Source organism: Lissotriton helveticus, chromosome 4_2 (assembly GCF_964261635.1).
Source record: "Lissotriton helveticus chromosome 4_2, aLisHel1.1, whole genome shotgun sequence".
In the NCBI taxonomy this organism is placed as follows: domain Eukaryota; kingdom Metazoa; phylum Chordata; class Amphibia; order Caudata; family Salamandridae; genus Lissotriton; species Lissotriton helveticus.
Genome location: NC_136064.1, coordinates 118,923,153 through 118,942,202, shown reverse-complemented (window position 1 = coordinate 118,942,202; position 19,050 = coordinate 118,923,153). Strand labels below are relative to the sequence as shown.

Genomic DNA, 19,050 nt, shown 5'->3' with positions numbered 1-19,050 from the left:
CGTATCACCACCTTAAAGGCATCCCATTCTATCAGTTTATTCGAGGCTGTATTACTGTTGTTTATAAAATAGTATTCAATAGTAGTGGAAAGGGCATTTCGAAATACTTGGTCCTCCAGGAGTTGCGGCCAGAGGCGCCATGTTGGGACAGGTGTGGGTACCCTACCCCTTGTGATGATGGATTCCAGAGGGTTATGATCTGAGAAGGTCTTGGGGAGATAAGTGGAGCCAGTCACCTGCATTGCTATCCTGCTGGAACAGAGCAACCTATTTATTCTCGTGTGGAGGCTGTGTACCACAGAATAATATGAGTATTCCCTATGTAATGGATGTCGCATTCGCCATACGTCGTGTACATCCCACCCCTCTGCCCATCTTAGTAGTGCCTCTGCTTGTTTTTGTACATTAGTGCCCTTTAATGGCGGATGCGACCTATCCAATGATGCATCTAGCACTACATTACAATCCCCTCCCAAGAGCCATGGATATGTCTCCCAGTCCGCTAATGCCCCGCTCATTGTATTCCAATATTGGTCTTGTTTGTAATTAGGGGAATACAAATTCCCCAAGATCACCAAATGGCCGTCCAACGTCCCTTTAACAAGCAAATATCTAGCCAATTTGTCAATTCTCTGCTCCTGCGAGACAAAAGGCACCCCATGCTTTATCCAAATTGTGGTACCCCTAGCATAATTAGAGTATAGAGTGGAGAATACTTGCCCCCTCCATTTCTTCCGAAGTTTCACGACCTTACTTTCTATCATGTGTGGCTCTTGCAGGTAGACTATTTGCGCTTTGCGGCGCTGCAATAGGGCGTGTATCCTGTGCCGTTTATGTATCGTGCCCATACCTCTTACATTCCAAGTTATAATTTTGTACTTCCCTGGTGTATACATCTTTACATTAAACATAGGGGCAGATTTATGAGGCCCTTGCGCCACGTTTACGCCGCTGTTGCGTCACGCAAGGCGGCGTAAACGTGGCGCATCCCTACGAACGATTTACAACGTGACGCATCTAGGCAGATGCGTCACGTTGTAAAGCCCTGCGCCGCTTGTGGGCGTTCCGGCGCAGGGGGGGCGTTCCGGGGCAGGTGCGCCTCGCAAAAGTGGCTGAGTGAAATCTATGAGATTTCACTCAGTCACTTTCAGGCCAATGCTGCGTCAAAAGCCTGCGCCTGCTTGAAGCAGGCGTAGGTCTTGACGCAGCATTGTGAAGATGGGCACCCCCGAGCCTTGCTGGAGCTGCGTCGCGCTTGCGACGCAACTCCAGCAATGCGCCACCTTTACGGCACAGATGCGTCACGCATCTGTGCCGTTTTTGCCCCATGGTGCGCCGCACCATAAATGCGGCGCACCATGGGTGGCGGAGCTGTGGCGCACTGTGGCGCATGTTAACTGGCGCATCCCTGGGGATGCGCCAGTTAACATAAATCTGCCCCATAGTGTGTAAAAATATAGCATGACATAACGGCAGATCATCATAGCAACAATGGTGGACAATTCAAGACCGTACCCTATCCCAACTTCCCTAATACTCTGTCCAATCTGAGAACTGTATCGGACCAAAACCCACAAGAACTGATCCAAAGTACATACAAGGGTCTCCAATGAATTCCAAAATTAAATGAATGCAAAGGAAACATAAAGGAGGTATACATAGAGCCTTCGCGATATGGGGGGTTGCGCCTGCGCTTTGCACATGTTACTGTGTAGCAAACAACTGCTAGGCTTGACCTTCTACGGTACAAGAGCACTAATCATTGGTGCCTTATAGAAAATAGCTATACTGTCTGAGGGGGGCCTAACGCAGCTGCAGTGTGGAAATACAACATAAAAGTTACAATACTTGTATGAGTTCATCACCCAAACAGTTCCGTAATCAGCTGTTCAGTCGCCGAAGTAAACAAGGCCACACTACCCTCGGAGTCCGATCTGTGTGAGTCTTCCTCTTCCGTAGAGGATTTATTGATCGTCCTTGGCGCATTCGTGAAGGTCCCTGTGGCCAATACCGCCTGTTGTTTGTTCTGTTGCATCTGTTGCGAGGTAACTCGTGCAAGCCCGGCGATCCTCTGCAGTCTACGGCCTCTACGCCCAGTCGAGGTGGTTTTGTAGGATTTTTGTCTCTCCTCTGTGATCGCTGCAGTCTCTTCTGCGGTAATAAGTTCCATCACTTCCAGCCAGTCCTCAACGTCTCCAGGGCTCTCAAAAAAATACAATTTCTTTTTGTGTACTATTTTAAGCCGCGCCGGGAACAATAGTGCATACTGTAACTTCAGGTCTCGAAGTCGCCGCTTCACTGCTATTAAAGAGGATCTTTGCTTCTGCACTAGCACCATGTAATCTGGGAATAAAGAAATCCTCTCGTTCTCAAAGTTAAACGGCACCGCCATCCTGACTTTTTGCAGTAGAACATCTCGATCGCGGTAGTTCAATAGCTTCACTATGAGGGGTCTCGGAGGAGCACCTGGTTTTTGTCGCCCAGTAGGTATTCTATGCGCCCGCTCTATGCAGTATTGTGAGGAGAGCACCTCTGTCGTAACATGGTCTCTAAACCATTGCTACCTCGTTGCATCTGGTTCTTCACTTCTCTCCGGCAGGCCAACCACCCGGATGTTGTTCCTTTCTGCTCTCCCTTCCGCATCCTCTACTCGCTCCAGTAAAGTGGCCACCTGTGTTTGCAACTGCTTCACATCTGTCTCCGTTTGATTTTGCTTGGGTAACAGCTCCGCCAGTGTCGTTTCCTGTGCCTTTACCGTCTCCGCCGTCTTAACGTGATCCACTCTGAGCAAGTTTAATCCCGTGGACAGGGATCCTATTTGGAGCTCGAGTGCCTTCCCGTATCGCGTACCTCCTGTAGTATAAGATCCAGCTTATCTTCCGTGTTAGACTCTTTAGTCAGAGGGACACATCCTGAGCCCGTCACCTCGCCCGTACCACCAAGGCCGTCTTGTGTCAGGTGCTTCCGCCTCAGGTTAGACCAGGATCTCCGGTCGGTCGTAGATGGCAGCGCTGCCTCTTCACTCTAGTAGTCAGTTAAGACACAGAGCCACGGAAAAGTGAAATTTCCGATTTGAGCACGTTCAACTACTGTGGACTTCAGCTCCGAATTCTCTGGACATTGATGTCCATTTGATTAATATAAACTTCCGGCTGGAAGTATTAGGAATGTGCAACAGTTTTTCGTCCTGAGGATGGTCCAGGGGAATGTTTTCACCATTAGCGGACAGAAACGTCGACGCTTTTAACATCGATTTGCTTATAAGTGAACCTCTGTGTCATTGTGAAAACAGTTATATGCCTAACTGAAATTTCTTGATGTATGGTATATTGTCTGTCCATGCAAAGATAGCAAAAGATGTTATATACTTTTCACAATAGGATTTGAAATGTCAGTAGTATTGTCGTTGCCATAACTAAATCTTGATTTGAATAAATACGAATTGCAAAATATCACTTGTATTGTGCAATATACGTTCACTCTATGTGACGATTTATAAATAGTAAATATTTGAAAAATAATTCCTTAGGGGACACTTGTGTAGTTTGGTCTTGTGTCGGGTCCGCATCACTCTGTTCTTGCTGCTTTGGCTTGGCACGTACCACTTTGCCCATTGCTCTAGGTGTAATTATGCACTAGTGTAGAGATACGAGACAGGGAGGGTCACACAAAAATTTGCGTCTCGACCCACACGCATAAAGGTCTTCACTGATGCTGGAGGGGTGGAGATGTCAAATCCGCTAGGCTTTTCCTACCCCCTGTGTGCAGTGTCAGTGTTTATATAGGGCCCACCGACCTCTTCAGCTCCCAACTGTCACCACAGCGATCCGTAGTGGGGCAGTTATCAACTTCAGAGTTGCTCATTGCACCTTGCAATGTTATCACAGTGGCCCCACCCCTGTTGTATCTCAGCTCCGGAGTCAAGGATGAGAACAATGGCGCCTTCAGGGAAACCACCAGGCGCCTACGCTCGTATTAGTGCTCCGCTCCTCCCAGGGTCATCCGGGCCCAGCAATATGGTAGCGCAACATGAGGTATGACCCCACAGGTATCCACTGGATATCAAACCAGCGTTGGTGCAGGTACATGAACAAAGTAGAGCTTCTTTCGTAGACACAGCTAAGCCCTCTATCTTCGCCCAGCACACATCAGGCTATAATGAGCGTGTAGCGGCCTTCTGTCAGTCAATTTGATCACTTCTGGGAGGGCATTTTAGGAATAGTCGCCACTTCGCAGGTTCAGGTTCAGATCAGTGTTCAGCCGAATTGAAAATGGCCGCCACTGTCCCGGGACACTCTCGTCGGGTCACAGCTCCAACGTCTGCTCGGGTCCTGTCTAGCACATGAAGGGAGTAGGGCCCCAGTCCTCCTCCCTCACTGCCCTTGTCACGCTTCAGTCTCCGATGCGTGGGTCTCCGCGTTTCGGTGGGGCATGCCTCACCAGGGTCTGCCACCAGAGGAAAGTAGGCCTCACCTCATCCCCGGACTCGCGTAGATGCGTACCCCGGTGTCCCGCCTCAGGCTTCTCCTCACCGTTTGCTTTTCCGTAGGCGCTGTTTCGGCAGATCGCGGTCGGCGATTCCGGAGATGTGCCACGCTGCCCACGCCATCTGTCTCTGCCGCTCCTGCCCCAGAGTAGCAGTCCCCAGGATCTGTGGCGTTAGATCTCCGATCCAGGCAGCCGAGCATCCTCTTCACGCACCATGCGGCTTTTGCGATATTAGCGCACCGTGTCCCCTCCTCTGCATTTGTACAGTACCGAATGTCCAGGCATGTCCCCACGGTCTCACACCGCAGCTACAGGCATCCACGGATGATTTTTGGCATATATAGAGCAGGATTTTGGAGGCTCAAGTCCGGAGCACATCTAGCAAGCGACCGCCATGCTCGGCTGCTGGCCACGCCCCCTCTAACTCAATGATCATGCCTTTCACAGTAGCATATCCTCTTTCCCTGGCATATTCATTGATTCAACACCATCTCTCACCACACCCTCTGCACAAGACTCCATAATGTCGGCATCCACAGCAAAACCTTAGAGTGGATCCTCTCCTACCTCACTATTTTCCTCAGCACATATAGAGATTGGGATGTAGACAGTAGCCACCTGGATAAAGGACAGCTGCCTCAAACGTAGCCCCAACAAAACCGAATTCCTCAGCCTGTTCTCCACTGCCTCCACCTGGGATGACTCTTGATGGCCTGCATAGCTAGGACCCTCCCATGCCCAATGACCATGCACACAACCTGGGCCTCATTCTCGGCTCCTTGCTCTCAATGAACTGCCAAATCAAGACTGTCTTATTGTATTGTATTGTATTATTGTATTAATATTTATACCGCGCAGCTGTCACCCTACGGGTATCCAGGCGCCAGAAGGAATATTCAGATGGAAAGAACAATACAGCGAAGTTTGTGTCAGATGGAATTACACAGCGTTTGATGAGCCTGGGGTCGACCTTTAGATTTTGGCAAAGAGCCATGTCTTTAGACTCTTTCTAAATTCCAGCAGGTTGTCGATCAGTCTGATAATTGAGGCAGCTCGTTCCACAGCCTTGATGCTGAGGTGCAGAAAGCTCTACCACCTAGCCTTGACTTCCTAATCCTGGTGTTTGCTGCCAGCCCCAAGCTAGAGGAGCGCAGTGACCTAGCAGGTTTGTACCAGGTAATCCTTTCCGGTAATGGAATAGGTCCCGTGTTGTGTAGTGCTCTATGAACAATACAGAGAGACTTAAAGGCAACTCTGCTCCCAATTGGCAACCAGTGTAGTTCTCTGAGTGCCAATGTTGTAGAAGAGCTACGGGGTCTGTTTAGAGCTAGCCTGGCCGCCATAGATTGGACTCTCTGGAGCCCCTGTAAGATGTAAAAGGGGGCGGGCTCCCAGGTATAGAGAGTTACAGTAGTCCAATCTTGCCATGATCACACTTCTGACCACCAGTGATCTGGTCGCATCGGGTAAAAGAGGCAAGATCTGTCTGCATGCTCTCAGTAGGCCGCAGCATACACTGATGGTTTTGTTTGTCTGTGAGGTCAATTGGAGATCGTCATCCAACATAACTCCCAGGTTCCGCAGGTCTTTACTGGGATACAGGGCTCTGATCCCGGTGCGAGCCTGATCTCACAGGATGGCTGCTGGCTCATTTTCTGTGTTTGGCAGTAGACTACCTCATTCTTCCACTCATTGAATTGAAGGGAATTTATTTTCAGCCACTTGGCGACCTTACTCATACAATTCTGGAAGGTCTCCATGGTCACTGCCTGCTTTCCCTCTAAGGAGAACACCAATTGGGTGTCATCGGCGTAGTTAACCAAATCAATCCCAAATGACTTTATCATAGGGATCAGAGGCTGTAGATATAAATGAAAAAGAATCGGGCTAATCGAGGAGCCCTGTGGTACTCCGTGACCAACCCGGGACTTAGGGGAGGTGAAAGGGGCCAGGGTCACTACCTGCTGTCTGCCGATCAGATAGGATTGGAGCCATTTTAGAGCTCTGCCCTTCACGCCCAGTCTCTCCAGTCTGTGCACCAGGACTGCATGGCTGACCGTGTCGAATGCGGCCGACATATCCAACAGTACTAGTACTGAGGAATTACCACTGTCAGTTCGCATTCGAAGAGTGTCCAACACGGTCGCCAGTGCAGTTTCTGTTCCATGTCCTGGGCGGAAGCCAAACTGGTCCTTGTCCAGTAGGCAATTATCTTCCAAGTAGCCTGACAGGGACCTACTGACTAATTTTTCTATAATCTTTATCGGATAGGGTAGGAGCGATATAGGTCTGAATTGTGCTGGGACCGTGGGATCTAGTGACGGCTTTTTGAGCAGGGGGGTGACCACTGCCTGCTTCCATACCTCCTGCACTACACCTTCCACATGTTCTCCCTTCTTAGGAAGATCTTCAAGTGGATCCCCACAGAGTGCAGGAGAATGGTAACCCAGGAGCTCATCAGCAGCAAGCTTGACTATAGCAACACTGTCTATGCCGGCACTAGCCAAACATTTCAAAATACATTTTATAGCATCCAAAACACGTCTGCCAAACTTATCCTGGACACACCCCACTGCAGCCACATCTCTGGTCACCTGAGAAACCTTCACTGGCTCCCAATCAACAAAAGAATCACCTTCAAGCTCCTCATTCATACCTACAAAGACCTCCCCAACACAGGACCTGCATATCACAACCACAGCATGTCATTCTACACAGACACCAGAGAGCTCTGCTCTGCCCAACTTGCCCTGGCCTCTATCCAAAGGATCCACAAGCCCTTGGTCTGATGAAGATCCTTCTCCTCCCTCGCTGTGGAAACCTGGAACTCAGCATCTCAGGTAATTACTGTCAATTCAGGAAGGACCTCAAGACCTGGCTTTCCAATTGAAGCTGCAGAAGCTCCCCCTCTCCCCCCAGCACCTTGAAACCCTAACGGGTGACTATTTGTGCTTTTTGAGAACCTTGATTGATTGATCAAATGTGGCTCGTTTCTCTGTTTTCCTTTTCCACTGGTGCCATTTTCCAGCCTAGCACCAACGCAGGCACTCATCCACCACGGTAGAAAGGCGCCTCTGTTGCATGCAAGATTATTTTTTGTGCAGGAAGAGGCACCATCCATCACAAAAACAGTCCTCAGAGGCTTTTTCTTCTTTCTATATGTGCTGCCTAGTGCAGCACACATAAAAGAAGAAAAAAACATGAAGACATAAAGGTATTTCTCCTCATTACACCTCACTTGGGAGGACAGAAAGATTTTGGCACATTGCCTGGTTTACAAGTCCTTGTAAAATCTGAGAATGCATCAAAAACCATGGGAGATTAGTGGCAAAACACCCATGGAAAGCCGAGTGGGCTAAAGAATGGTGATGGATTAAACCCAGATCTTTTGACTGGGTGTTAGTGTTTGATTGGTTCAGATGCTCCGTCCATTACCACCCCCTTTTGTACCGCTTTTGGCCATAAGTGTGGCAGGGTATGCTCAGACGTGAGTCCCTTGCTCACTTTGCCACTGGATTCAAGCAAGCCGGGCTGAAGACGGCTGCAATGCCAGAAACCGGTCCTCGGAAGCTTGTTTCCGGTCCAGGGAAGGCATGGGTTGGCAGTTCGGGCTGGACTGTTCCCATGAGGCACAGGGTCAGACTGATTTGCATATAGCCATGTCTGAACTGGGGTGGGAGAGTGGGCTAAAGAACGGTGATGGAATAAACCCAGATCTTTTGACTGGGTGTGAGTGTTTGATTGGTTCAGATGCTCCGTCCATTGCCAGCCCCTTTTGTACCCATGGAAAGCCGTGCCTGTGCAGAGTAACACAAAATTGCCAGTATTTGATTTCTGTAATTAATGTAATAAATATACATTTGTTTTACTGAGCAGATTTAATGAAACAACGAACACGCCCAAAGACAAGTCACTCAACCTATATTTTACAGGGCTCAATGCATATCCAAAGAGCATATGTTTGAAACCAGTAATAATTCACACCTTTCAGGTGGGTGACTGCATGTTTATATCCCCAGACTCCGTGTGTGAATTACCAGCAGGATTCAGAGATGTTACGCATCTGGGAATCAAGTGGGGTATAAATGAATCATACCTGATGAGAAGGTTTTGCACAAAAGAGGAAAAATCTGATTACTCGAATCATCGCGGAAGGCAGATTCCTTCCCAAAGTACATCTCCATTAGCAAGGCGGGGTCCAAATATTGATCGTGAAGCTCTTTCAGCTCAGAAAAGGAAGCCATTCTATGAGATCTGTGTAATCAATCTTTAGGTCTTCTACATGCAAACCTGTTTTATAGCAAAATGTTCTAAATTGTAAACTAAGGGCAAACAGAGAGAAGTCAAGACACAAATATTACACACCTTTTCAGACATTCATCCCTTTTAATCTATGCCGACCTATGTTTGTTTACAGTTTCTTACAGATTTAAGTAGTTTATTGGTATTCATCTTTTTGCTAATATTGACACTTTGAAGCATGGTGCGTTTAATGCGAGTGCTAGCAGAAAGCTGTGTACAATAACAGAAACAGTAAGAACTATAGTTGATAAATCCATTATATTTCATAGTTCAGACTGTTTAGTGACAATGGTTTTAGTTACAAAATATGGCTGTTATTTTTTTATTGCTTTAGCTGGGCACAGGTCGGTACCTTTTGTTTGCAATCTCTTTTTGGGATTTTAGGTAGCCTTACCTGTCTTTCAGCATGTTATGATACAGAACATTGTAAATGTAAATGTAAATGTAAATGTAAATGTAAATTGATCCTTGTATAGCGCACTACTCACCCGCAAGGGTCTCAAGGCGCTTGTACGAATGCCGCTGTGCAACCCATCCTGGCTTCCCTGTGAGGTGTCCACTCCTGGGCAGCCCCAAGGTGGAGGCCAGGCATCCTTAGCGTTGTGGGGGCCGTTGTGGAGATTAAGCAAGCTATTGCCCAGAGTCACAGAGTGGGACCCATGATTAGACTAGGCACCGAGGCGAGAATTATCGGGTCCGTGGAATTTTGAGTCCAAGACCCGCCGAGGCGGGGAATTGAACCCTGGTCCCGGGCTAGACCTCTGCATCAGGGTCTGCCGCTCTAACCATTGAGCCACACTTCTCCAGCATTGAGCCACACGTCTCCACATTTATATTATGCACTAATAATCCATTCATATAAGCAAATTGGGCCCAACTATGGGCCTGATTTCGATGTCGGGCGGAAAGCCGCCGACTGGTTGTCAGAGGCTTTCTGCCTAACATCATAGGTTTCAGTTCGACCGCCATATTAGGATGATGGCATTTGGGGTGAAACTTGAAGGGGGATTCTGATGCGTGTCAGGAGCCACCATGATCCCCCAATGATGGCGGAGCCAGGCTCGGCTCCTCTGTCGGGATTATGATGCCATTTCCAAAATGGAAATACTGTCGGAAAATGTTGTTGGGGGCCCTAGCAAATACCCCTTTCCATCACGCCCTTTGCTATGGGTCCTGGGGGAATTAATGGTGCCCCCTTAAACATCCCTGTACCATGTGGCAGGCACCTCATGATTCTTGGCACACGGTGCAGGCATGTTTGAAAACATCCATTTCCCACTGGCAGCTTGTGTTGTGGGCCTTTTTACCCACTGCACAAGTTCAGATTGGGATATGGATATTTGCGACCACCCAAATCCAAATCCGGTGGTCAGAACTGCCAGCCTATGGTTGGTCAGTTCCAGGCTGCAGAATTGTCGGACGGATGCAAGCAAAATCAAATATAGGCCCTTTGTTTGTGAACTGAATCAGATTTTTTTTTAAACCAACCTATGTGGTCGGCTCACAAAATCGCCATTGGTGGACGGAAGCAGAAGGGCCTGCCCTAATAATAATTAGCTAGGCAGGTTGCAATATGTACGTCCCTGTAATTGTCTGCAAACAAATTGGCCTTCAACGGACAGAAGATAATTGTTCCTGTAAAGCATTCTCAAACATGAAACTTTTTACAAAGCAGCCAGGGTTCCCTAACGGATAGAAAGCTGTACAGTGGTTTGCTCCACTGACGCAGCAAGCACCATCCCAAAGGTGATAATATTCCTTTTGAAAATCTGTTATAATTTCCTTGAGGTTTCAGTAACTGGTCAATAGTATGTGACAGGAATTGCAGTCACTAGCCATCGACAAATCTGCTAACTCACACAGTACCAGTGTGTCACATGATTTCGACTCCCTTCACATGCTCATCCTGTGAGGAGACAAAACGACAAGGTGTCAGGCAAGGCAAAGTATTAGAGAAAAATACTGTAATGTAAAAATATTCTGTCAGGAACATCAAAGGTAAAAATATTGTTTTTAGTTGTCTTTAATATAGTTGTCATAACTATCGATGTAGACAATATTGTTTGTAAGTATATAGTAAATATATAGTTTGTTGTAGTGTGTATAAGTGTAAATGTTTTTTTTATTTGTTATTCAGTGATATAGCTTTTTAATTATGAAATTCTTGACATTTTTATTTTGTTGTTGTACTAATGTATATATATATATTTTTTTTTTCTAGTAGGCAGATATTTGGTTTTAAGGATTAAAGGGTGAGAAGATTTAAAACAACAATATATTCTAAATTGAATTACAAATTAATAATTTAGAATGCATGCAAATTCATATTTCTGAAAATTCGAATGTATTTTGTTATATATTATACATTGTAATATTTTAAATGCGTTTTAATTACATGTTGATGACAATATATGTTAATAATATTAACAGTGCCTATTACTTCGCCGGCCGAAGGTGCGATTTTCCAGAATTAATTGAAATCCTCAAATTTATATTTCTTAGTGTATTTTTATACTTTTAAATATGTACAATCTTTGTATTGTTGAGTACCATTCTCTAGGGGCTTAAGAGGGGGCACTCACCTATACTTTGTCTGTTTTTGTGAAGTACATGCTTGCAACACGTCCTATTCTACCTGGTCTACTGCAGGATGTATGTTGCTGTTTGAGTGGAGGGAGTACAAAGTTTCCAATTCCTGCATGCATTGACCATTTCGACTGATAGCATTCTAGTTGCTTCCCGCTCGTCCACTTATTTAAACAGACCATGGTGCCAACACGCAGCGTGTGTACCTTTGCAATGCCAAAGGCAAGTCTGTCTGCACCCGTCCATGCCCGACTATCGCTGGGTGCCAGAAACCCTACATCTTTTGAGTTAGAATCCATCTCTCCTCATAGGTTATGCTACACAGGTAATGAGTTCAAACAGCTTACACCCCTCTTTTTGGTTATTTAGAAGTCCTGTTTTGCTGCATAACCTGCCAAAATGCAGTTACCCTAAATTTAATCCATACTGGTAGGAGAAAACAGGAGAACTGTACCTCTTCAAGGATAGAGTCTTGCATTTAAATGTACCGATATTTATAGAGCTACTTCCCGAAGGTAGTGTCCCGGCGCTGTAAGTTTACCACTTAGGAACCCTTCCTGGTTTTCCCTGTGAGTGTCCACTCCTGGGCACCCCCAGGGTGAAACCAGGCATCCCAGCGCTGTTGGGGCTGTTGTGGAGATTAAGCATGCTATTGCCCAGAGTTGCAGAGTGGGACCCATGATTAGAATAGGCACCAAGGCTTAAATTATCAGGTCCGAGGAAATTGCGCCCAAGACCCACCGAGGCGGGTATTGAACCCTGGTCCCGGGCCAGACCTCTGCATCATGGTCTGCCGCTCTAACCATTTGAGCCACACTTCTCCACTTCTTCTAAATAATTACCTATAGATAAAGGTCATATTTCTAAGTCACCCCCTGCAATTTCTCCCCCGTTAAATTGTCTTTATCTAAATGCCAGATCTATTCCAAAACATTTTATAGAATAATGGGACATTCTTAGTCAGCAGCTCCCAGACATTTGTTTTATTACATAAAGCTGGCTTCATACATCAGATCTTCCTTGTATTCACATCACACTTCCTGACAACCACAAACTGTACAGACTAGACAGGGAAGATACTTTCAAGCTACAACTGATCAACACAAAACTTTCAAAGTGGGCAGAAATAGTAATATTCAAAGGGGAACTACCCCATGGAGAGAAATGGAAATTATATCATCCCCTGGGCCCCAAGGAAGAGTTGAGTCTTAAATTAAATAATATTTAGCTTGCCAAACTTCCTCCGAATTGGAGATTTGAATTATCATGCTGAACTAGCATCTGACCCATGCGTCGCTAATCTGTTGTCCAATCTTATAATGCTTGACCTTCATCTGATAAAAATGGGGCCCACACACATTTCTGGCATACTGTGGCACTTCTGTTCTCCTATTCCAAGAATATATATACTAACAAACCTGAACCTCTCACCTTGACAGACCACTATTTAATTAAATTCAATATCTTTGTTGCACTCTCCTTCAATATCTGCAGCAGGAAAAGTAGTTAAAGCTATGTGCTGGAAACAGCTTTCTGGAGCCAGCTTTCAAGAGGTGTTTAAAGCCACGGACAAGGATAACACACTAAGGGGCAGATTTATGATGGGAATGCGCCACGTTTGCGTCACGCAACTGCGGCGTAAACGTGGCGCATCCCTACGACCCATTTACAACGTGACGCATCTAGGCAGATGCATCACGTTGTAAAGCCCTGCGCCACTTGTGGGCGTTCCGGCGCAGGGTGGGTGTTCCGGGGCAGGTGCGCCTCTTAAAAGTGGCTGAGTGAAATCTATAAGATTTCACTCAGTCACTTTCAGGCCAATGCTGCGTCAAAACCCTGCGCCTGCTTGAAGCAGGCGTAGGTCTTGACGCAACATTGTATTGATGGGGCACCCCTGAGGCTTGCTGGAGCTGCGTCGCGCTTGCAACGCAACTCCAGCAATGCACCACCTTTACGGCACAGATACATCACGCATCTGTGCAGTTTTTGCCCCATGTTGCGCCGCATTGTAAATGCTTCAGAAAAGGGGGTGGTGATGAACAGAGTGTCTGAATTAAGCAGACCACTCTTACCCAGTCCAAAGATCAGGGCTTGATCCATCACCGTTTTTTAGCTCACTGCACCATCCCAGCTCAGAACCTGGCTACATGCAAATTAGTCTGTTCCTGTCCCAGTGCATGATGGGAACAGGGCAAACCAAACTACCAAGCCAATTCTTAAACTGGGAAGGAAACAAGCTTCCGGGGACCGGTTTCTGGCATTTCAGCCGTCGTCGGCCCGGCTTGCTTGAATCCTGATGGTGCAATGAGCAAGGGACTCACATCTCAGTATACCCTTCCACGCTTATGGTGGACAAAATGATTCAGAAAAGGGGGTGGTGATGAACAGAGTGTCTGAATTAAGCAGACCACTCTTACCCAGTCCAAAGATCAGGGCTTGATCCATCACCGTTTTTTAGCTCACTGCACCATCCCAGCTCAGAACCTGGCTACATGCAAATTAGTATGTTCCTGTCCCAGTGCATGATGGGAACAGGGCAAACCAAACTACCAAGCCAATTCTTAAACTGGGAAGGAAACAAGCTTCCGGGGACCAGTTTCTGGCATTTCAGCCGTCGTCGGCCCGGCTTGCTTGAATCCTGATGGTGCAATGAGCAAGGGACTCACCTCTGAGTATACCCTTCCACGCTTATGGTGGACAAAATGATTCAGAAAAGGGGGTGGTGATGAACAGAGTGTCTGAATTAAGCAGACCACTCTTACCCAGTCCAAAGATCAGGGCTTGATCCATCACCGTTTTTTAGCTCACTGCACCATCCCAGCTCAGAACCTGGCTACATGCAAATTAGTCTGTTCCTGTCCCAGTGCATGATGGGAACAGGGCAAACCAAACTACCAAGCCAATTCTTAAACTGGGAAGGAAACAAGCTTCCGGGGACCGGTTTCTGGCATTTCAGCCGTCATCGGCCCGGCTTGCTTGAATCCTGATGGTGCAATGAGCAAGGGACTCACCTCTGAGTATACCCTTCCACGCTTATGGTGGACAAAATGATTCAGAAAAGGGGGTGGTGATGAACAGAGTGTCTGAATTAAGCAGACCACTCTTACCCAGTCCAAAGATCAGGGCTTGATCCATCACCGTTTTTTAGCTCACTGCACCATCCCAGCTCAGAACCTGGCTACATGCAAATTAGTCTGTTCCTGTCCCAGTGCATGATGGGAACAGGGCAAACCAAACTACCAAGACAATTATTAAACTGGGAAGGAAACAAGCTTCCGGGGACCAGTTTCTGGCATTTCAGCCATCGTCGGCCCGGCTTGCTTGAATCCTGATGGTGCAATGAGCAAGGGACTCACATCTGAGTATACCCTTCCACGCTTATGGTGGACAAAATGATTCAGAAAAGGGGGTGGTGATGAACAGAGTGTCTGAATTAAGCAGACCACTCTTACCCAGTCCAAAGATCAGGGCTTGATCCATCACCGTTTTTTAGCTCACTGCACCATCCCAGCTCAGAACCTGGCTACATGCAAATTAGTCTGTTCCTGTCCCAGTGCATGATGGGAACAGGGCAAACCAAATTACCAAGCCAATTCTTAAACTGGGAAGAAAACAAGCTTCCGGGGACCGGTTTCTGGCATTTCAGCCGTCGTCGGCCCGGCTTGCTTGAATCTTGATGGTGCAATGAGCAAGGGACTCACATCTGAGTATACCCTTCCACGCTTATGGTGGACAAAATGATTCAGTCCCCGGTAGCTTGTCTCCTTTCTGGTGAAGAATTGGCTTGGTAGTTTGGTCTGCCCTGTTCCCATGATGCACTGGGCCAGGGACAGACTAATTTGCATATAGCCAGGTTCTGAGCTGGGATGGGGCAGTGAGCTAAATAACGGTGATGGATCAAGCCCTGATCTTTGGACTGGGTAAGAGTGGTCTGCTTAATTCAGACACTCTGTTCATCACCACCCCCTTTTCTGAATCATTTTTGGCCACTATAGGTGTGGCAGGGTATACTCAGACATGTTCTCCCACCCAAAGTGGGGTTCAGAACCAGTGGGGACCAGTTGCTGAAAGCAGCAAGTGGCCTGGGGTAGCTCACAAAGTTGGCAAGCCTTTGAATATTCCCCTTTGTGGACCCTGCCAATCCTGGGGAGGAGGCTTAGCACCTTATCCCAGGATGTGCCCCTGAGAGTAGCAGGCGCTCTACCCAAGGGTCCAGAAACATGTTTGGTGATGGCAGCTGCAAGCAGCCACTCAGTCTGGACTCTAGTGGTAGGTCATTTTTCAAGGGGCATCTCTAAGATGCCCTCTGTGTGAATGTGTCATTGAATTCCACACTGGCATCCGTGTGGGTTTAATTTGCTGAGAAGTTTGATGCTAAACTTTTCAGTTTTCAGTGTAGCCATTATGGGGCTGTGGAGTTTATAATGGAAGACTTTCAGCACCATATACTCCTAATGGCAGAACTGCACTCATAATGTCTAAGCATGGACACTGTAGGGGTATGGGGATCATGCACCTGTACCCTACCACTGATATAGTGCACCCAGTTAGAGGGGTGACTGATCTATGCCAAGGTAGTGGGTTGTAGGCATGGCACACAGGGATGTGTGCCAAGTCAACTCTTCACGTTGTTCTGCACCAAAACATGCAGCCTGCAAAGGCATTGTGCAGGGCCACTAAGGGCGGCACAATACGTGCTGTGGTACCATATACCAGGGGCTGACCTAGGGCTAGAGATGCCAATTGGGTTTTGTTTTCAATGCAGTTTTAGGGAAATAACATAGGCCCTGGGTACCTGATTTGGAGGAGCCCAGGGCACACTCAGTTGAATTTGAAGGCTGCCCAGCAGTACTTGTTGTGGCCTCTAATTCCCTGCCGTTCTTTCTCTAGCTGAATGGCTTTCACATCTATCCAAATTTTGCAGTTGCCAACGTGTCTGTCTTGAAAAGGAAAGCAAGTGTCCGGTAATGGTTTGTACCCTGGATTAAGAATTGTGGCAGAATTAAAATTGTTGGCTGACACAATGCCTCTTTGCACCCTTGTATTTTCAAATATGTGAATGATCAATCTCTCCACCAACTCAAATGCTTCTTTTGTTCCTCCACACATGCGTACATTACAGACACCTTCTTTAGCTATTTCTGTAGCATGTGCAACAATGGCATAGCTTGACCCATAGTACAGTCCTCCTTGCTGACCTCACATGTGAAGACCTCAAATGAAGCAGCATCTCTGTCAGGCATTTAACTAGGCCCCATTGGTCTATCTCAATAAATTTTTTTAACATAATTTATTGAGTTTTTATAGCATCAAACCATACAGTATAGTTGTTCCAGGAACTTTGTTACATAACCATATATAATAAGGCATTACATCACAAAATCCTCAGTTTGCACAGGTATGTATATGAACTTACAACTTTATAGTACGCCCAATATAATCAGTCATACTATATCTTACCATCATTGTAATATAAGGCAGTACCCACAATAAAACCCAAAACAACATCCCAACTGCCCCCCTCCCCTAAGGTCACGGTCTCTGTCCACCCATTACACACTGCACCGAAAAATCAGTGGGCAGCTACAACATTAAAAGGGTCTGATCCGCACATTCAGCATTGTACTAAGTCACAGCCTTGCTCTACTACACACACATTACCTGAGTCTTAGCATATCAATCATCCCTTTCCTAGGTCATAGAATCCAAATCATGTGATCGCATCCCTTCTAGCATAACTTCCCATTCAAGGGAGATCGGGGATTTACGTAGGCCTCTGGTTTCTTCTCTGCGTAGTGCTGTACCTTCTGAACTGCTCCAGCGTAATAATTCTGTGTGCCAGGCACTTGTTTCCTGAAGTTTACCAGATTTCCACCTCATAGTTATATTTCTAATAGCCAATATAAATGAAAGGTGTACAAATCGGTATTGCACTTTATGGGTAGTGTCATGAATATGGAGCCCCAAAATGCACTCCCCCAGTGTATTAGTGATGACAAGCTGCATAGCCGATTCTGTCATGTGCCTTACTGTATCCCAATATCGTTGTAGCTTTGGGCATTCCCATATCATGTGTATAAAACCCGCTCCTTCTAAGAAACATCTCAACATAAGTGCTGTGTTTGGGGAAACATCTTATCTAGTTTGTTCGGGGTCAAATATCCTCGATGTAGCACCATTGTTTGAATAAATTTGAATTTGGCATTGTGGGGGATCCTTCTGGGGTGTTCCAACACTATAGACCATTCCTTCTCTGACAGTTCTTTTCCCACATCCAATTCCCACAGGGTCTTCAACGTTTGCAGGAAAACCCTTGTATGTGTACTAATACCAGCATATAGCCATTTAATCAGATGGCGTCCACCACCAATGTAATATACCATCTTAACCAATCTGTTCTCGGGGGGGGGGCTGTTCTCTGTGGGGCCCAATGCAGCTTAATAAATCTAATCAGTGCTGTATGCATTAAGTACAAATGTGCCGGAGCACCAGTCTGATTTATAAATGTGTCATGGTCCATTAGTGTCTCTTCCCCGAACAAATCTGCCACCATACATATACCCTCTTCTACCTAGGGCGTCAGTTTGCATTCGTTAGCCTACCACTTGCTAGCGTAATTCCTAATACTGGTATATTCCCTGCGTATCTTAGTGCCATCTGCAGTAGTGGGGAAAGGTCTGTTGGGGCCTTGCTACCCGCCAATAACAAAGCGTGTAGTGACCCACTATCCAAGTCCGCATCGGTATAGTCAATTTCTTGCAGGTTACGCACAGCCGTCCAAAACAACAACCACTGCATCTGACAGGCATAATAATAAGCACGAAAATCTGGTACTCCTAGGACACCCGCCCTGGTCCCGACTTGTAGTTTTTTGAGGCTGATAAGCCGCCTGCCCTTACCCCATATGAGATCTGTAACCAGGGTGTTGAGTAAAATAAAGGTATGCTGTGGCACGATCATGGCAAATTCGTGAAATAATATAGCAATCGTGGCAACACAACCATCTTAGCAATAGCTGCTCTGCCCGTTATAGAGAGTGGCAACGCATTCCAGAAAGTGACGCTAGCTTTCAATGCTCTGATTGCTTTTTTCAGATTGCCCTCCAACATGTCCTCGTGCTTTCTATATATTTGTATGCCTAGATATTGAAACGTCAACTGTGTGACCTGGATACTTGTGCTTCCGATAGCTATCTCTGCAGTGCCCTCCTGTTCCACAAAGAAAAATGAATGTGTTTTTGTGGTGTTCAGAGCCAGTCCCAATATGCGTTTGAAACTGTGAAACGTCTCAAATAATGTGCTCAATGGTTTATTAAGATCAGATATGTACATGAGGATATCATCGGCGTACGCTGAAAATAAATGAGTCTTGTTACCTATTCGTATCCCCAAATCTAGAAAATCATGTTGTAACTTTAGTGCCAACGGCTCTAATGCTAATATAAAAAGGAGGGGGGACAGCGGACAGCCCTGTATTGTCCCTTTATGTATGGTATATTCCTCTGATATATGTCCTCCTGTTCTAGTGCGTGCCGTAGGGGCACTGTAAAATATTCGTATCCATGTTATGTATTCTATCGGGATTGCAAATTTTTGCAGTGCCTGGAACATATATTCCCAGTGTATCGAGTCGAAAGCCTGTCTTAAGTCCAGCGAAAGACAGCCGGCATGTGGA

The 19,050-nt window shown here is 46.5% G+C and overlaps 1 protein-coding gene across 2 annotated transcripts in view; it reads right to left on the bottom strand.

Annotated features, from left to right (window-relative positions):
- LOC144752076 (nicotinamide N-methyltransferase-like) overlaps positions 1 to 19,050 on the bottom strand; it is a 114,543-nt gene that overhangs the window by 79,442 nt on the left and 16,051 nt on the right. Inside the window, exon 1 of one of the 2 annotated variants that reach the window (XM_078640026.1) lies at positions 8,585 to 8,732. The exons of the other annotated variant lie outside the window; for it this stretch is intronic. Coding sequence (XP_078496152.1) covers positions 8,585 to 8,732 — 148 coding nt within the window. Of the gene's footprint in view, positions 1 to 8,584; positions 8,733 to 19,050 lie in introns of those variants that run through there. 2 annotated transcript variants of the gene reach the window in all.